Source organism: Heptranchias perlo, chromosome 2, assembly GCF_035084215.1.
Source record: "Heptranchias perlo isolate sHepPer1 chromosome 2, sHepPer1.hap1, whole genome shotgun sequence".
Taxonomy (NCBI): domain Eukaryota; kingdom Metazoa; phylum Chordata; class Chondrichthyes; order Hexanchiformes; family Hexanchidae; genus Heptranchias; species Heptranchias perlo.
The window spans coordinates 72,924,507-72,944,691 of NC_090326.1; the positions used below are offsets into that span (position 1 = coordinate 72,924,507).

The 20,185-nt window shown below is 44.9% G+C and overlaps 1 protein-coding gene across 2 annotated transcripts in view; it reads left to right on the top strand.

Moving 5' to 3' along the window:
- nek10 (NIMA-related kinase 10) overlaps positions 1-20,185 on the top strand; it is a 211,732-nt gene that overhangs the window by 128,591 nt on the left and 62,956 nt on the right. For both annotated transcript variants that reach the window (XM_068002825.1, XM_068002817.1), the window contains exons 27-28: positions 17,417-17,600; positions 18,071-18,157. In XM_068002825.1, coding sequence (XP_067858926.1) covers positions 17,417-17,600; positions 18,071-18,157 — 271 coding nt within the window. The remainder of the gene's footprint in view (positions 1-17,416; positions 17,601-18,070; positions 18,158-20,185) is intronic.

A 20,185-nucleotide genomic window follows, 5' to 3' on the forward strand; every position in this document is an offset into this window, starting at 1 on the left:
CACCAGTTTGGCACCTCATTTTTAGGTACGCCTGGTGCTGCTCCTGGCATGCTCTTCTACACTCCTTATTGAACCAGGGTTGATCCCCTGGCTTGTTGGTAATGGTAGAGTGAGGAATATGCCGGTCCATGAGGTTACAGATTGTGCTGGAATACAATTCTGCTGCTGATGGCCCACAGCACCTCATGGATGCCCAGTTTTGAGCTGCTAGATCTGTTCTGAATCTATCCCATTTAGCACGGTGGTGGTGCCACACAACACGTTGGATGGTGTCCTCAGTGCGAAGACGGGACTTAGTCTCCACGAGGACTGTGCGATGGTCACTCCTACCAATACTGTCATGGACAGTTGCATTTGCGACAGGTAGATTGGTGAAAATATGAAGAGTTCGGATTTATCAGCAAATGTAAAGTTTTAGGTTTAGAGTAGTTATGGAAAAGGACAAGGAACAATCAAATGTAAAAGTACTCAACTGGAGGAGGGCTAATTTCATTGAGTTGGAAAGAGATCTGGCCCTGGTGGATTGGAATCAAAGACTGGCAGGTAAAAGAGTAAATGAGCAATGGGAGACCTTCAAAGAGGAGACAATTCGAGTACAGACTAGACACATTCCCACCAAGGGGAAAGGAAGGACATCCAAAGCTAGAGCTCTATGATTACGAACAGTATGGAGATTAAAATGAAACCGAAAAAGGAGGCTTATGATATATGTCAGGTTCATAATGCAGTCGAGAACCAGGCTAAATACAAAAAACGCAGAGGAGAACTGAAAAAGGGAAAAAGAGGGTCAAAGAGAGCGTATGAGAATAAATTACCGAATGACATAAAAGGGATCACTAAATTCTTTTATAAACATAAATAGTAGAAGGATAGTCAAAGGAAGCGTAGAGCCGATAAGGGACTAAAAAGGAAATCTTCTTGTGGAGGTAGGGGCGCAACTGAGGTACTCAATGAGTACTTTGCATCTGTTTCACAAAATAAGAGGATGCTGCCAATGTCACAGTTAGGGGGGAGGTAGTAGAGAAATTGGGTAAAAAAAGATAGATAAAGAGGAGGTACTTAAAAGGTTGGCAGCACTCAAAGGAGAAAAGTCACCCGGTCCGGATGGGTTGCATCCTAGATTGCTGAGGGAAGTAAGGGGGGAAATTGCGGAGGCTCTGGCCACAATCTTCCAATCCTCCTTGGGTATTGGAGTGGTGCTAGAGGACAAGAGGGTTGCAAATGTTATGCCCTGTTCAAAAAAGGGGAGAGGGATAAACCAGGTAACTACAGGCCAGTCAGCCTAATGTCGGTGGTGGGGAAACTTTGAGACAATAATCCAGGACAAAATTAATTGGCACTTGGACAAACATGGCTGAATCAAAGACAGCCAGCACGGATTTGTTAAAGGAAAATCGTGTTTGATTAAGTTCTTTGATGAAGTAATGGAGAAGGTTGATGAGGGTTGTGTAGTTCATGTTATCTATATGGACTTACTTTATCAAACGCCTTTTCTATCACATAATAGACTTGTCAGCAAAATTAAAGCCCATGGGATTAAAGGGGCAGTGGCAGCGTGGATACAAAATTGGCTCGGCGACAGAAAGCAGAGAGCAGTGGTGAACGGTTGTTTTTCAGACTGGAGTGAAGTATACTGTGATCTCCCAGGGGTCGGTATTCGGACCACTGCTCTTTTTGATATATATAATTGACCTGGATTTGTATATACAGGGCATAATTTCAAAGTATGCAGATGATGCGAAACTCGGAAAAGTAATAAACAATGAGGAGGATAGTAGCAGACTTCATGAGGACATATACAAACTGATGAAATGGGCAGTCACATGGCAGATGGAATTTAATGCAGAGAAGTGTGAGGTGATGCATTTTGTTTGGAAGAATGAGGAGAGGCAATATAAACTAAATGGTACAATTGTAAAGGGGGTGCAGGAACAGAGATCTGGGGATTTACTTATATAAATCTTTGAAGATGGCAGCACTAGAAAGGGATGATGTACTTGAGGGTTCAAAATCAGAATCTATTTGGTTAGAATTAGAGAACAATAGAAGAGCTATTACACTGCTGGTATTCATTATATATCACCAAATAGTGGGATGGAGATAGAGGAGAAAATTTGGAGGGAAATTACAGAAAGATGCAAGAACTATAGAGTAGTGATACTGGGGAACTTCAATTTTACTAATATAGACTGGGAAAATAACAGTTAAAAGGACAACGAGAGGGAGGAATTCCTGAAATGTGTAGAAGAGAACTTTCTTGATCGGTATGCTTCCAGCCCAATGAAGAAGGAAGCGGTGCTGGATTTAGTTCTGGAGAATGAAGTGGAGCATGTTTCAATGGGAGAGCATTTAGGAAACAGTGATCACAATATCATTAGGTTTAGAGTAGTTATGGAAAAGGACAAAGAAAAATCAAATATGAAAATACTCAACTGGAGGGGGGCTAATTTCAGTGAGTTGAATAGGGATCTGGCCCTGGTGGATTGGAACCTAAGATTGGCAGGAAAAACAGTAAATGAGCAATGGGAGGCCTTCAAGGAGGAGATAATTTGGGTACAGACTAGACACATTCCCATGAGGGGGAAAGGAAGGGCATCCAAAGCTAGAGCTCCCTAGATGACAAAAGATTAAAATGAAGCAGAAGAAGGAGGCGTATAATCAATGTTGGGTTGATAATTCAGTCGAGAACTAAGCTAAATACAGAAAGTACGGGAGAGAACTGAAAGACGAAATAAGATGGGCAAAGAAAGTGTATGAGAATCGATTAGCAGGCAACATAAAAGGAACCCAAAAGCCTTTTATAAACATATAGATAGTAAAAAGATAGTGAAAAGAAGGGTGGGACCGATTAGGGACCAAAAAGAAAATCATCTTGTGGAGGCAGAGGGCATGGCTGAGGTACTAAATGAGTACTTCATATCTGTCTTCAGGAAAGAAGAGGATGCTGACAATGTAGCAGTAAAGGAGGTGGTTGTAGAGAAATTGGATAGGATAAAAATAGATAAAGAGGAGGCAGTGCTCAAAGTAGAAAAGTCACCCGGTCTGGATAGGATGCATCCTAGGTGGCTGAGGGAAGTAATGGTGTAAATTGAAAAGGTTCTGGCCACAATCCTCAAATTCTCAGAGTGGTGCCAGAGGACTGGGGGATGGAAATGTTACATCCCTATTCAAAAAAAGGGAGAGGGATAAATCCGGCAACTACAGGCCAGTCTGTTATAAATTGGGTAGCTAGCCGGTGACAGGTAGAATACTAGAGCCTGGTCTTCAGTTGTTTCCAAGCCTTTATTCACAGAGATCAACACAACACACCCTAGATAAGCTCTCTTATAAATGGATACAAGAGAATCCCCAATTGATACGCACCACCTGAATACAATTAACACTCATTGATATAAATCACATGGATACAATTAACACAGTCAGCCGAATGTTGGTGGTGAGGAAACTTTTAGAGACATTAATCTGAGACAAAATTAATTGGCACTTGGAAAAAATATGGGTTAATAAATGAAAACCAGCACAGATTTGTTAAACGCAAATTGTGTTTGACTAACTTGATTGAGTTCTTTGATGAAGTAACGGAGAGGGTTGATTAGGGTAGTGCTGATGTTGCGTATATGGACTTTCAAAAGATGGATAAAGTACCACATAATAGACTTGTTAGCAAAATTGAAGCCTGTGGGATTAAAGGGGCAGTTGTTGCATGGATACGAAATTGGCTAAGGGACAGAAAGAGAGTAGTGGTGAACGTTTGTTCTTCAGACTGGAGGGAAATGTGCAGTGGTGTACCCCAGGGGTCGGTGTTGGAATCATAGAACCATAGAAAAGATACAGCTCAGAAGGGGACCATTCGGCCCATCGTGTCCACGCCGGCTCAAAGAACAACCAGGTGCCCATTCTAATCCCACCTTCCAGCACCCGGTCCGTAGCCCTGCAGCTTACAGCACTTTAGGTGAAGGTCCAGGTACCTTTTAAAAGAGTTGAGGGTCCTTGCCTCTACCACCAATTCGGGCAGCGAATTCCATACACTGACCACCCTCTGAGTAAAAAAAAGTTTTTCCTCATGTCCCCGCTAATCCTTCCGCCAATCAGCTTAAATCTATGTCCTCTAGTTCTTGAACTCTCCGCTAGGGGAAACATGTACTTCCTGTCTACTCTATCTGGGCCCCTCATGATTTTGGGCCCTTCATTATTTTGTACACCTCAATCAAGTCTCCCCTCAACCTCCTCTGCTCCAAGGAAAACAACCCCGCCTATCCAATCTCTCCTCGTAGCTGCAACTTTTAAGCCCTGGCAACATTCTTGTAAATCTTCTCTGCACTCTCTCCAGAGCAATTACGTCCTTCCTGTAATGTGGTGACCAGAACTGCTCTCAATACTCCAGCCGTGGCCTTACCAGTTTTATACAGTTCCATCATTACATCCTTGCTTTTCTATTCTATACCTTGGCTAATAACGGCGAGCATTCCGTATGCCTTCTTTACAACCTTATCTACCTGTACTGCCACCTTCAGGGACCTGTGCACATGCACTCCAAGGTCTCTCACTTCCTCTGCCCCTCTCAATATATTCCCGTTTACTGCGTATTCCTTTTTACTGTTTGCCCTCCCTAAGTGCATTACCTCACACTTCTCGCGGTTGCACTCCATTTGCCACTTTTCCGCCCACTCCACCAACCCATTGATATCTTCTTGGAGTCTACAGCTATCCTCTTCACTATCAACTTCGTGGCCAATTTTTGTCGTCTGCAAATTTGCCAATCGTGCCCCCTACATTCAAGTCCAAGTCATTAATATATACCACAAACAGCAAGGGACCCAACACTGAGCCCTGTGGCACACCACTGGAAACGGCCTATAATTGTTCGGCCTTTCCCTTGTACCCTTAAACAATGGTGCTATGTTTGCAGTCTTCTAGTCCTCCGGTACCTCCCCTGTATCTAGTGAGGATTGGAAAATGATCCTTAGAGCATCCGCTATTTCCTCCCTGGCTTCCTTCAATAGCTGAGGAAACAATCCATCCGGCCCTGCTGACTTATCAACTTTCAAGGATTCCAGTCCCTCTAGTACTTCCTCTCTCATTATGTTTACCTTATCCAGTATTTCACACCTCTCCTCTTGAACTACTACGTCCAGATCATCCCTTTCCTTTCTGAATACGGAGACAAAATATTAATTGAAAACCCTACCCACATCCTCTGCTTCTACACACAAGTTACCCTTATCATCCCTGATAGGTCCCATCTTTTCCTTAGCTATCCTCTTGTTCTTAATGTACTGGTAAAACATCTTTGGATTTTCTTTAATCTTACTAACTAATATTTTTTCATGCCCTCTCTTTGCTTTCCATATTTCCTTTTTTACGTCATCCTTGTACTTTCTATACTCCTCTAGGCTTTCTGCAGTATTTAGTTTCTGTGTCAGTCATAAGCTTTCTTTTTCTGCATTATCTTCCCCCGTATCCTTCTAGACAACCAGGGGGCTCTAAATTTGGCAGTGCCACCTTTTTCTTTGCGGGGACGTGTCTGCATTGTACCAGTAGAATTTCACTTTTTAGTACTTCGCACTGGCTTGCCACTGCTTTCTCCAAGTAGTTATGTCCAGTCCACTTCTGCCAAATCACCTCTTAGTTCTGTAAAATTTGCCTTCCCCCAATTTAAAACGTTTAGTCCTGATTTAACTCTGTCCTTTTCCATAATAATGCTAAAACTAACTGAATTGTGGTCACTATCCCCAATATCGTCACCCTCTGTCACTTCATCCACTTGCCCATCTTCATTTCCCAGGACTAAATCTAGAATTGCATTCCCTCTTGTTGAGCTTGTCACATACTGGCTAAAAAAGTTCTCCTGCACACCGATCAAGAATTTTGCACCCTCTGTGCCCCTCACACTGTTTGAATCCCAGTTGATGTTAGGGTAGTTGAAGTCCCCTACTTTTATTGCCCTCTTATTTTTGTACTCAGAAATTTGCCTACATATTTGTTCTTCTATCTCCCTGTCGCTATTCGGGGGTCTATAGTACACACTTTGTAGTGTGACTGCCCCTTTTTTTATTTCTTAGCTCAACCCATATGGCCTCAATTAGCATATCATCCCTTCTCACAGCAGTAATTGATTCTTTAACCCAATAATGCTACCCCCCTCCTTTTTTACCACCCACTCTATCCTGCCTGAAAACGTAATATCCAGGGATATTGAGCTGCCAATAATCCCGCTCTTTAAGCCAGGTTTCCGTTATAGCAATGATATCATGCTGCCATGTGTCTATCTGTGCCCTTAGCTCATCTGCTTTGTTTGTAATACTCCTTGCATTGAAGTATATACCCTTTAACCCCATTAAATTCCTGTGCTGAACACTATTTAACCTTTGCTTCTTTTGCCTTTCTGAGTCGCTAACTACGTCACTAACTGCTTTTCTACTTCCCGTTTCCTGTTCTTAATTTGTCCTATCTATACCTGCCCTTTGGTTCCCATCCCCCTGCCATACTAGTTTAAACCCTCCCCAACAGAACTAGCAAATACCCCCGCGAGGATATTGGTCCCGGTTCTGCTTGGGTGCAACCCGTCCAGCTTGTACAGGTCCCGCCTTTCCCAGAATTGGTCCCAATGCCTCAGGAATTTAAACCCCTCCCTCCGACACCATCTCTCAAGCCATGCATTCATCTGGTCTATTCTCTTCTTTCTGCTCTCGCTAGCACGTGGGACTGGGAGTAATCCTGAGATCACTACCATAGAGGTCCGGCTTTTCAATTTATTTCCTCACTCCCTATATTCTGCTTGCAGGGCCTCATCCCTTTTTTTTTACGGATGTCTTTGGTACCAATATGGACCGTGACCTCTGGCTGTTCACCCACCCCCTTCAGAAGGTCCTGCAGCCGCTCCGTGACATCTTTGACCCAAGCACCAAGGAAGCAACTACCATCCTGGAGTCACATCTGCGGCCGCAGAAACGCCTATCTGTTCCCCTTACGATGAAATCCCCTATCACTATTGCTCTCCCATTCTTTTTCCTCCCCTCCTGTGCAGCTGAGACACTGCTCTTTCTGATTTTATATTAATGACCTGGACTTGGGTATAAAAATTTCAAAGCTTGCAGATGACTCGAAACTCTGAAATGGAATGAACAGTGAAGAGGATAGTAAGCGACTTCAGGAAGACATAGACAGACTAGTGAAATGGGCAGACACATGGCAGATGAAATTTAATGCAGAGAAGTGTGAAGTGATTAATTTTGGTAGGAAGAATGAGGAATCATAGAAAGGTTACAGCATGGAAGGAGGCCATTCGGCCCATCGGGTCCGCGCCGGCTCTATGCAAGAGCAATCCAGCTAGTCCCACTCCCCTGCCCTATCCCCGTAGCCCTGCAAATTTTTTTCCTTTCAAGTACTTATCCAGTTCCTTTTTGAAGGCCATGATTGAGTCTGCCTCCACCACCCCCTCAGGCAATGCATTCCAGATCCTAACCACTCGCTGTGTAAAAAATTTTTTCCTCATGTCACCTTTGGTTCTTCTGCCAATCACCTTAAATCTATGCCCTCTGGTTCTTAACTCTTCCGCCAATGGGAACAGTTTCTCTCTGTCCACAGCCCTCATGATTTTGAACACCTCTATCAAATCTCCTCGCAACCTCCTCTGTTCCAAGGAGAACAGCTTCTCCAGTCTATCCATGTATCTCAAGTCCCTCATCCCTGGAATCATTCTGGTAAATCCCTTCTGCACCCTTTTTAAGGCCTTCACATCTTTCCTAAAGTGTGATGCCCAGAACTGGACACAATACTTCTGTTGTGGCCAAACCAGTGTTTTATAAAGGTTCATCACGACTTCCTTACTTTTGTACTCTATGCCTCTATTTATAAAGCCCAGGATCCCGTATGCTTTTTTAACTGCTTTCTCAATCTGCCCTGCCACCTTCAACAATTTGTGCACATATACCCCCAGATCTCTCTGTTCCTGTAACCCTTTTAGAATTGTGCCCTCTAGTTTATAAGGTCTCTCCTCATTCTTCCCACCGAAATGTATCACTTCGCATTTTTCTGCATTAAATTTCATCTGCCATGTGTCCGCCCATGCCATCAGCCTGTCTCTCTCCTCTTGAAGTCTATCACTATCATCCTCACTGTTCACTACCCTTCCAAGTTTCGTGTCATCTGCAAATTTTGAAGTTGGCCCTATACACCTAAGTCCAAGTCATTAATATATATCAAGAAAAGCAGTGGTCCCAGCACCGTTCCCTGGGGAATACCACCGTACACTTCCCTACAGTCTGAAAGACAAGCTTTCACCACTACTCTGTGTTTCCAGTCACATAGCCAGTTCTGTATCCATTTTGCTATTGTCCCCTTTATTCCATGGGCTGCAATCTTGATGACGAGCCTACCATGCGGTACTTTATCAAACACTTTTTGAAAGTCCGTATACGCCACATCAACTGCATTGCCCTCATCTACCTCTCTGGTCCCTCATCAAAAAACTCTATCTGGTTAGTTAAACATGATTTGCCTTCAACAAATCCATGCTGGCTGTCCCCACTCAATCCACACTCGTCCAAGTGACTGTTAAATCTGTCCCGGATTATCGTTTCTAAAAGTTTCCCCACCACCGAGGTTAAAATGACTGGCCTATAGTTGCTGGGTTTATCCTTACACCCTTTTTTGAACAAGGCTGTAACATTTGCAATTCTCCAGTCTTCTGGCACCACCCCCGTATCTAAGGATGATTCGAAGATTATGGCCTGTACCTCTGCAATTTCCAACCTTACTTCCCGCAGCAACCTAGGATGCATCCCATCTGGACTGGGTGACTTATCTACTTTACGTACAACTAGCCTTTCAAGTACCTCTTTATCAATTTTAAGGAGAGACAATGTAAAGTAAATGGTACATTTTTAAAGGGAGTCCAGCAACAGAGAGACCTGGGTTTTTTTTTATTCGTTCATGGGATGTGGGCGTTGCTGGCAATGCCGGCATTTATTGCCCATCCCTAATTGCCCTTGAGAAGGTGGAGATGAGCCGCCTTCTTGAACTACCGCAGTCCATGTGGTGAAGGTTCTCCCACAGTGCTGTTAGGAAGGGAGTTCCAGGATTTTGACCCAGCGATGATGAAAGAACGGCGATATATTTCCAAGTCGGGATGGTGTGTGACCTGGAGGGGAACGTACAGGTGGTGGTGTTCCCATGTACCTGCTGCTCTTGTCCTTCTCGGTGGTAGAGGTCGCAGGTTTGGGAGGTGCTGTCGAAGAAGCCTTGGCGAGTTGCTGCAGTGCATCATGTGGATGGTACACAATGCGGCCACTGTGCGCCGGTGGTGAAGGGAGTGAATGTTTAGGGTGGTGGATGGGGTGCCAATCAAGCGGGCTGCTTTGTGCTGGATGGTGCCGAGCTTCTTGAGTGTTGTTGGAGCTGCACTCATCCAGGCAAGTGAAGAGTATTCCATCACACTCCTGACTTGTGCCTTGTAGATGGTGGAAAGGCTTTGGGGAGTCAGGAGGTGAGTCACTCGCCGCAGAATACCCAGCCTCTGACCTGCTCTCATAGCCACAGTATTTATATGGCTAGTCCAGTTAAGTTTCTGGTCAATGGTGACCCCCAGGATGTTGATGGTGGGGGATTCGGGGATGGTAATGCCGTTGAATGTCGAGGGGAGGTGGTTAGACTCTCTCTTATTGGAGATGGTCATTGCCTGACACTTGTCTGGCGCAAATGTTACTTGCCACTTATCAGCCCAAGCCTGGATGTTGTCCAGGTCTTGCTGCATGCGGGCTCGGACTGCTTCATTATTTGAGGGGTTGCGAATGGAACTGAACACTGTGCAATCATCAGCGAACATCCCCATTTCTGACCTTATGATGGAGGGAAGGTCATTGATGAAGCAGCTGAAGATGGTTGGGCCTGGGACACTGCCCTGAGGAACTCCTGCAGCAGTGCGCTGGGGCTGAGACGATTGGCCTCCAACAACCACTACCATCTTCCTTTGTGCTAGGTATGATGCCAGCCACTGGAGAGTTTTCCCCCTGATTCCCATTGACTTCAATTTTACTAGGGCTCCTTGGTGCCACACTTGGTCAAATGCTGTCTTGATGTCAAGTGCAATCACTCTCACCTCACCTCTGGAATTCAGCTCTTTTGTCCATGTTTGGACCAAGGCTGTAATGAGGTCTGGAGCCGAGTGGTCCTGGCGGAACCCAAACTGAGCATCGGTGAGCAGGTTATTGGTGAGTAAGTGCCGCTTGATAGCACTGTTGGCGACACCTTCCATCACTTTGCTGATGATTGAGAGTAGACTGATGGGGCGGTAATTGGCCGGATTGTATTTGTCCTGCTTTTTGTGGACAGGACATACCTGGGCAATTTTCCACATTGTCGGGTAGATGCTAGTGTTGTAGCCGTACTGGAACAGCTTTGCTAGAGGTGCAGCTAGTTTTGGAGCACAAGCCTTCAGCAGTACAGCCGGGATGTTGTCGGGGCCCATAGCCTTTGCTGTATCCAGTGCACTCAGCCGTTTCTTGATATCATGTGGAGTGAATCGAATCGGCTGAAGACTAGCTTCTGTGATGGTGGGGATATCGGAAGGAGGCCGAGATGGATCATCCACTCGGCACTTCTGGCTGAAGATGGCTGCAAACGCTTCAGCCTTGTCTTTTGCACTCACGTGCTTGACTCCGCCATCATTGAGGATGTGGATGTTTACAGAGCCTCCTCCTCCTGTTAGTTGTTTAATTGTCCACCACCATTCACGACTGGATGTGGCAGGAGTGCAGAGCTTTGATCTGATCCGTTGGTTGTGGAATCGCTTAGCTCTGTCTATAACATGTTGCTTCCGCTGTTTAGCATGCATGTAGTCCTGAGTTGTCGCTTCACCAGGTTGGCACCTCATTTTTAGGCATGCCGGTGCTGCTCCTGGCATGCTCTTCTACACTCCTCATTGAACCAGGGTTGATCCCCTGGCTTTTTGGTAATGGTAGAGTGAGGAATATGCTGGTCCATGAGGTTACAGATTATGCTGGAATACAATTCTGCTGCTGCTGATGGCCCACAGCGCCTTTTGGATGCCCAGTTTTGAGCTGCTCGATCTGTTCTGAATCTATCCCATTTAGCACGGTGGTAGTGCCATACATCACGTTGGATGGTGTCCTCAGTGCGAAGACGGGACTTGGTCTCCACAAGGACTGTGCGGTGGTCACTCCTACCAATACTGTCACGGACAGATGCATTTGCAACAGGTAGATTGGTGAGGACGAGGTAAAGTAAGTTTTTCCCTCGTGGTTCGCTCACCACCTGCTGCAGGCCCAGTCTGGCAGCTATGTCCTTCAGGACTCGGCCAGCTCGGTCAGTACTGGTGCTACCGAGCCACTCTTGGTGATGGACATTGAAGTCCCCCACCAAGAGTACATTCTGTGCCCTTGCTACCCTCAGTGCTTCTTCCAAGTGGTGCTCAACATGGAGGAGGACTGATTCATCAGCTGAGGGAGGGCAGTAGGTGGTAATCAGCAGGAGGTTTCCTTGCCCATGTTTGACCTGATGCCATGAGATTTCATGGGGTCCAGAGTCAATGTTGAGGACTTCCCAGGGCCACTCCCTCCTGACTGTATATCACTGTACCGCCACCTCTGGTCAGTCTGTCCTGCCGGTGGGACAGGACATACCCAGGGATGGTGATGGAAGTGTCTGGGACATTGGCTAAAATGTATGATTCTGTGAGTATGGCTATGTCAGGCTGTTGCTTGACTAGTGTGTGGGACAGCTCTCCCAATTTTGGCACAAGTCCCCAGATGTTAGTGAGGAGGACTTTGCAGGGTCGAATGGGCTTGATTTGCCTTTGTCGTGTCCGATGCCGGGTGGTCCAATGCCGGGTTGTCCAACTGGTTTTGTTCTTATGACTTTTTTTGGTGAGATTTTACAACTGAGTGGCTTGCTAAGCCATTTCAGAGGACAATTAAGAATCAACCACGTTGCTGTGGGTCTGGAGTCACATATAGGCCAGACTGGGTAAGGAAGGCAGGTTTCCTTCCCTAAAGGACATTAGTGTACACAAGTCTTTGAAGGTGGCAGGACAAATTGAGAAGGCTGCTTTTAAGAAAAAAAGTATACGGGGTCCTTGGCTTTATAAATAGCGGCATAGAGTACAAATAAAAGGAAGTTATGCTAAACCATATAAATCACTGGTTAGGCCTCAGCCGTGGTATTGTGTTCAATTCTGGGCACCACATTTTAGGAAGCATGTCAAGGCCAAGGAGACGGTGCAGAAGAGATTTACTGGAATGGTACCACAGATGAGGGACTTCAGTTATGTGGAAAGACTAGAGTAGTTGGTATTGTTCTTCAAGCAGAGAAGGTTAAGGGGAGATGTAATAGAGGCGTTCAAAATCGTGATGGGTTTTGATGGAGTAAATAAGGAGAAACAGTTTCCACTGGTGGAAGGGTTGGTAACCAGAGGATGCAGATTTATAGTAATTGGCAATAGAACCAGAGGTGAGATTAAAATTTTTTTTAATGCAGTGAGTTATTATAATCTGGGATGAACTGGCTGAAAGGGTGATGGAAGCAGATTCAATAGTAACTTTCAACAGGGAATTGGATAAATACTTGAAGGGGAGAAAATTGCAGGCTTATGGGGAAAGAGCAGGGAAGTGGAACTATTTGGGTAGCTCTTTCAAAGAGCCGGCACAGGCATGATGGGCCGAATCGCCGCCTCCTGTGCTGTAAGATCCTATGAAATGAAGAGGCCTCAACTTTTTCTAACATTGCAGAGGCCACAATTGTTTTTTTAAATGAATGGACCCTGATATTTCAAACAGTGAAGAGGTTCCAACATCTCAAGTTTGAAGAAGTACCGACTTTTTTTTTTAAAAGTAAGAGGCCTACCCTTAATAGCAAGATTTCTTCATTTTCTTTTATTCGTTCATGGGATGTGGGCGTCACTGGTAAGGCCAGCATTTATTGCCCATCCCTAAATGCCCTTGAGAAAGTGGTGGTGAGCTGCCTTCTTGAACCGCTGCTGTCCATGTGGTGAAGGTTCTCCCACAGTGCTGTTAGGAAGGGAATTCCAGGATTTTGACCCAGCGACGATGAAGAAACGGCGATATATTTCCAAGTCGGGATGGCGTGTGACTTGGAGGGGAACGTGCAGGTGGTGGTGTTCCCGTGTGCCTGTTGCTCTTGTCCTTCTAGGTGGTAGAGGTCGCGGGTTTGGGAGGTGCTGTCGAAGAAGCCTTGGCGAGTTGCTGCAGTGCATCCTGTGGATGGTACGCACTGCAGCCACTGTGCGCCGGTGGTGAAGGGAGTGAACGTTTAGGGTGGTAGATGGGGTGCCAATCAAGAGGGCTGCTTTGTCCTGGATGGTGTCGAGCTTCTTGAGTGTTGTTGGAGCTGCACTCATCCAAGCAAGTGGAGAGTATTCCATCACACTCCTGACTTGTGCCTTGTAGATGGTGGTAGGGTTTGGGGAGTCAGGAGGTGAGTTACTCGCCGCAGAGTGGTCTTGTGATGGTGCAGACATTTACAAGTTTGTTCTTGCAGTAAGATGTTACGGTGCAACATATTACCGTGTTATCAATGTTAGCAAAGCTTAACATTGAAAAGCCTTACTCACAATCATATTTATCAGCCAAGGTCCCAGACTGCTCCATCACCATCCTGGGTATGTCCTGTCCCACCGGCTGGACAGACCCACCAGAGGTAGGCACATGGTATACAGGCAGGTGGGAGTGGCCCTGGGAGTCCTCAATGTTGATACCAGACCCCATGAAGTCTCATGGCTTCAGGTCAAACATGGGCAAGGACATTTTCTGCTGATTACCACCTTTCACCGTCCCTCAGCTGATGAATCAGTACTCCTCCATGTTGAACACCATTTGGAGGAAGCACTAAAGGTAGCAAGGGTGACTGAATGTTCTTTGAGTGGGGGAACTTCAATCTCCATCACCCAGAGTGGCTCGGTAGCACCACCACTGACTGAGCTAGCCGGCACCTGAAGTACAAAGCTGACAGACTGGGATTGTGGCAAGAGGTAAGAGAACCAACACAAGGGAATAACCCGCTTGACCTCATTCTCACCAATCTACCTATTGCAGATTCATCTGTCCATGACAGTATTGGTAGGAATGACCACCGCACAGTCCGTGTGGGGTCCAAGTACAGTCTTCACACTGAGGACACCCACTATCGTGTTGTATGGCACTATCACTATGCTCAATGGAATAGATTAAGAACAGATCTAGCAGCTCAAAACTGGGCATCCATGAGGTGCTGTGGGCCATCAGCAGCAGCAGAATTGTGTTCTCCCACAATCTGTAACCTCATGGCCCGACGAGTCCTTCACTCCTCCATCACCATCAAGTCAAGTGACCAACACTGGTTCAATGTGGAGTGCTGAAGAGCATGCCAGGAGCAGCACCAGGTGTACTTGAAAATGAGGTACCAATCTGGTGAACCTACAACACAGGACTACATGCATGCTGAACAGTGGAAGCAGCATGCTATTGACAACTAAGTGATCCCACAACCAAGAGATCAGATCAAAACTCTGCATTCCTGCCACACCTAATCATGAATGCTGGTGGACAATTAAGCAACTAACAGGTGGAGGCTCCATGAACATCCCCATCCTCAATGATGGCAGAGCCCAGCACATGAGTGCAAAAGACAAGGCTGAAATGTTCGCAACCATCTTCAGCCAGAAGTGACGAATGGATGATCCTTCTCGGCCTCCTTCCGAGACCCCCACCATCACAGATACCAGTCTTCAGCCAATTTGATTCACTCTGCGTGATATCGAGAAACAGCTGAGCGCAAAGACTACGGTTCCAAACAGCATCCTGGCTGTAGTGCTGAAGACCTGTGCTTCAAAACTAGCCATGCCTTTAGCCAAGCTGTTCCAGTAAAGCTATAACATTGGCATCAACCTGACAATGTTGGAAAATTGCCCAGGTATATCTTGTCCACAAAAAGCACTACAAATCCTGGTTAAAAAAATAAATAAACTGGAGGAAATTACTAGATTTAATGTAAGTTTTTAAAAAATGGTGATGAAGAAAATAACGAGACTAAAGATAAACAAATCTCCAGGAGCTGATAGTTTCCACCCCAGGGTATTAAAAGAAGTAGGTGAGGAAATTTTAGATGCTCTAGTCATAATCTTCCAAAAGTGTCTCAATTCAGGATTTGTCCTTTTTGGATTGGAAAATTGCCAATGTCACTCCTCATTGGTATGACAGATAAACTAGGAAATTATAGGCCTTTTAGACTAATATCCATTATTAGGTTCAGGGTGACTGAGCACATCGACAGACATGAACTGATCAGAGCATGGATTTTAAAATGGAACCTAGTCGAATTTTTTGAGGAGGTACCTAACAGGTTAGGTAAGGGAGTGTCTATGGATGTTATTTATATGGACTTCGATAAAGAGACTGTTAACAAAAATGAGCGCACATGGAATTGGAGGCAACCTTTTGACATGGGTAGGGAATTGGTTAGGAGGTCGGCGACAGAGAGTAGGGATAATGGGTATGTACTCCAATTGACAGGATGTGATTAGTGGTGTCCCCCAGGGATCTGTACTCGGGCCTTAGCTTTTCACTATATTTATAAATGACTTAGATGAAGGAATAGTGAGCGATATATCCAAGTTTGCTTACAACACCAAGTTAGGTGGCACGGTAAATAGTGTAGATCAGAGCAGAAAGTTGCAAAGGGACATTGATAAATTAAGTGAGTGGGCAAAATTGTGGCAGATGGAATTCAATGTGGGGAAGTGTGAGGTCACCCACTTTGGACCTAGGAGAGAGAGATCAGAGTATTTTCTAAATGACAAGAAGCTAGGAACTGTGGAGGAGCTGAGAGATTTAGGGGTCCAAGTACAGAAATCATTAAAAGCTAGTGGACAGGTACAAAAAATAATTTAAAAGGCTAATGGAATGTTGGCCTTCATCTCAAGGGGGTTGGAATGCAAAGAAGTAGAAGTTATCTTACAGTCATATAAAGCTCTGGTTAGATCACATTTAGGGTACTGCGTTCAGTTCTGGGCACCGCACCTCAGGAAGAATATATAGGCCTTGGAGGGGGTGCAGCACAGATCCACCAGAATGATACTGGGGCTAAAAGGGCTAACTTATGAGGACAGGTTGCATAGATTCGGCTGGTATTCCCTTGAGTAAAGAACATTAAGGGGTGATCTAATGAAGTGTTTAAAATGATTAAAGGGTAGATAGCGAGAAACTATTTCCTCTGGTGGGGGAGTCCAGAACAAGGGGGCATAAGCTTAAAATTAGAGCTAGGCCATTCAGGGGTGACGTCAGGAAGCATTTCTTCACACAATGGGTAGTGGAAGTCTTGAACTCTCCCAAAAAGCTGTTGAGACTAGGTCAATTGAAAATTTCAAAACTGAGATTGATAGATTTTTGTTAGGCAAGGGTATTAAGGGTTACGAAACCAAGGCCGATAAATGGAGTTACGGTACAGATCAGCCATGATCTAATTGAATGGCGGAACAGGCTTAAGGGGCTGAATGGCCTACTCCTATGTAATCCAACCCGGCCAATTACTGTCCCATCAGCTTACTCTCAATCATCAGGAATGTGATGGAAGGTGTCATCAACAGTGCTATCAAGTGGCACTTAATCACCAATAACATGCTCATCCATGCTGTTCGGGTTCCATCAGGACCACTCACCTCTAGACCTCATTGCAGCTTTGGTCCATACATGGACACGAGCTGAATTCCAGAGGTGAGGTGAAAATGACTGTCCTTGACATTAAGGCAGCATTCAACCAAGTGTGGCACCAAGGAGTTCTGGTAAAACTGAAGTCAGTGGGGATCAGGGGGGGAAACTCTCCAGTGGTTTGAGTCATACTTAGCACAAAGAAAGATGGTTGTGGTTATTGGAGGCCAATCATTTCCCCCCAGGACATTGCTGCAGGAGTTCCTCAAGGCAGCATTCTAGGACCAACTACTTTCAGCTGCTTCATCGATGATCTTCCCTCCATCATAAGGACAGAAGTGGGGCTGTCTGCTGCTGATTGCACAGTGTTCAGCTCCATGCAGCAAGACCTGGGCAACATCCAGGCTTGTACTAATAAGTGGTAAGTAGCATTCACACCACACAAGTGATAGGCAATAGCCATCTACAACAAGAGAGAGCCTAACCACCTCCCCCCCCCCCCCCCCCCCCCGCAAGACATTTAATGGCATTACCATCGCCATGTCCTTTACCATCAATATCTTGGGTGTCACCACTGACCAGAAACTCTGCTGGACCAGCCTCCTAAACGCGGTGGCTACTAGAGCTGGTCAGAGCCTGGATAGTCTGCGGCAATAGGCTCACCTCCTGACTAATATTTATTGATGTATTGTGTAGTAAATTGTGCAGTAAAATGCTAAATTATCTTTCTTCATTCATGTTATCTTTCTTCATTAAAGGAGCATTATGATAAGTCAAGTCTGGGAAGCAGCAGTGGAACAGCCAGTCTGAAGAGCGAGTCATCAGAAACAACTGACAGCCCATTGGATGACTTACATGCACTGCATATTAAAGATGGCGATGAGAGACTGAATGACACAGTATTTCTTGAGAATGTTAATTCTGTAGAGAACACAGAGAAAGGTACAGTCGAGGTTCTTAACATTCAATAGGTAGAAATGATGTACTGCAATAAATGGTTAACCCATCTAAATATTATTTAATACAGAATTAATGAGGCAGTTGGACAAACAGACATGATTAATTTGGTTGAAATGTGTTTTACATTGTAAATTATTTTTTGACAAATTTTGAAAATGTGATTTGTCAAATAACCTTTCAGAAATTTTGTATGCAAGCATTAGAATATAAGACTTGATTTATGATGCTATATGTATTAATGATCTCTTTTGGTAATATCCTTAATGATATGAGTTATTATTAATGTCACAGTCATACTTGATCATGTAAAATGGTTATCTGGTTTGGATATGAAAATTCTAAAAAATGATACTGATATAAAACCAGTGAAACTGTAAAACGCTACTACTACCCTCTTTGTAACCATGTCTTCAGTTTAAAATGTGTCTGCTTTTCTTTCTGTTGTACTGCAGATAGGTGTGCAGAAATGGATGATGAGTTGGACATTTTGGATCACTCCAGCAGCTCCAGTCCTAGCCCCATAAAAGATTCTACCCTGAGTAAGTGTAATGGATTGTAATAAAAACACTAGCATTTACACTAGCTTTCTGTTATCTAGAAGTGCTTGTGCACATCTATCAATTTGTAAAATAAATGGATTCTGGAATTTCTATCACTTTTGTAAAACATCCTATGTATTAAAAGCAACTGTAAGGAGTGATTTTACAAATTTGCGCTCTTGGCTCACAGGTTCTCAGGCTGGAAATATATTTCTACGCCTATTGATTATGAACTCAAAGTCATGGGAAATGTGCTGAATTCTTGATGTACACTTCCGGCAGGCGGAACTCTGCATCAATAATTTGTAAAATTATCCCTGTAATATGGAATGTAGGCATAAGTAACTGGTAATTCATTTTAGATGGCTTTTCCCAAGTTAGTGAAACACTCTAATTTGCAAAACACCATTTCCAGATAACACTACCAAACCTACAGCAATATATTCTTAAATCAAAAGCAAAATACTGCGGATGCTGGAAATCTGAAATAAAAACAGAAAATGCTGGAAATACTCAGCAAATCAGGCAGCATCTGTGGAGAAAGAAACAGCGTTAATGTTTCAGGTCAATGACCCTTCGTCAGAACAGGAAGAAGTTGAAGATTAAACATTTTTTAAGCAAATACAGCGCCAGGGAAAGGGGGGAGGAGAGGAGAGGAAAGAACAAAAGGGAAGGTCTGTGATAGGGTGGAGGGCAGGAGTGATTAAATGACAAAAGGGATGATGGTTGCCATTTATAGCTCCTCTACACCCACTTTTTGTTTCTCGTCCCATTACCACCCTCCTTGCCTTGCACCATCATCCCTTTTGTCATTTAATCACTCCTGCCCTCCACCTGGGTCCAATGGAACTGTCTTTGGTTGGGTGGGGGGGGTGCAGTGGTGGGTGGGAGAGCGCGCCCAGGGCAGGGGTGGCCTAAACCATCTTTGTGGGCCATAGAGGAGTACTCCTGCTCCTCCTGGCCCCACAATAAAGGTAAAAAGACTTCCCTATTCAGGCCCATGGTTAAAATAACAGTCAGATCCTGAAGACATCATATTTAAAGAAGGACCCCACAGTTTTGACTGTGCATTAAGTCATCTCTCCTGACACTGTTCAGCATTGATTTCTCCTCTGTGAAGTGACTTTAGGCATTTGCTATGCTTAAGGCACAATAACAACAATTGCATTTATATAGCGCCATTAACATAGTACATCATCCCACGTTGCTTCACAGGAGTGTTAACAAACACAATTTGAATCTGAGCCACTTAAGGAGGTATTAGGAAAGGTGACCAAAAGCTTGGTCAAAGAGGTAGGTTTTAAGGAGTGTCTTAAAGAAGAATAGAGAGGCGGAGATGTTTAGAGAGGTAATTCCAGAGCTTAGGGTCTAGGCAGCCGGAGGCATGGCCACCATTGGTGGAGCGATTAAAATCGGGGATGCACGATAGGCCAGAATAGGAGGAGCGCAGGGATCTCGGAAGGTTCGAGGGCTTGCGGAAGTTACAGAGGTGGGGAGGGGTGAGGCCATGAAGGGAATTGAAAACCAGGATGAGACTTTTAAAATCGAGGCATTGCCGGACTGGGAGCCAATGTAGGTCAGCGAGCACAGAGGTGATGGGTGAATGGGACTTGGTGCGAGTTAGGATGTGCGCAGCACAGTTTTGGATGAACTCAAGTTTATGGAGGGTGGAAGATGGGAGGCCGACCAGGAGAGCATTGGAATAGTCAAGTCTAGAAGTGACAGCTGTTGTTGGTATAAAAGGGTTTAATCGAATGTTGACTCCACTATCGTGGTATCATAGTATGTTACAGCATAGAAGGAGGCCATTTGGCCCATCATGCCTGTGCCAGCTTTTTGAAAGGGCTATCCAATTAGCCCCATTCCCCTGCTCTTTCCCCATAGCTGTGTACATTTTTTCCCTGCAAGTATTTATCCAATTCCCTTTTGAAAGTTATTATTGAATTTGCTTCCATCACCCTTTCAGGCAGTGCATTCCGGATCATAACTGCTCGCTGTTCCCTCATGTCGCCTCTGGCTCCTAAATCT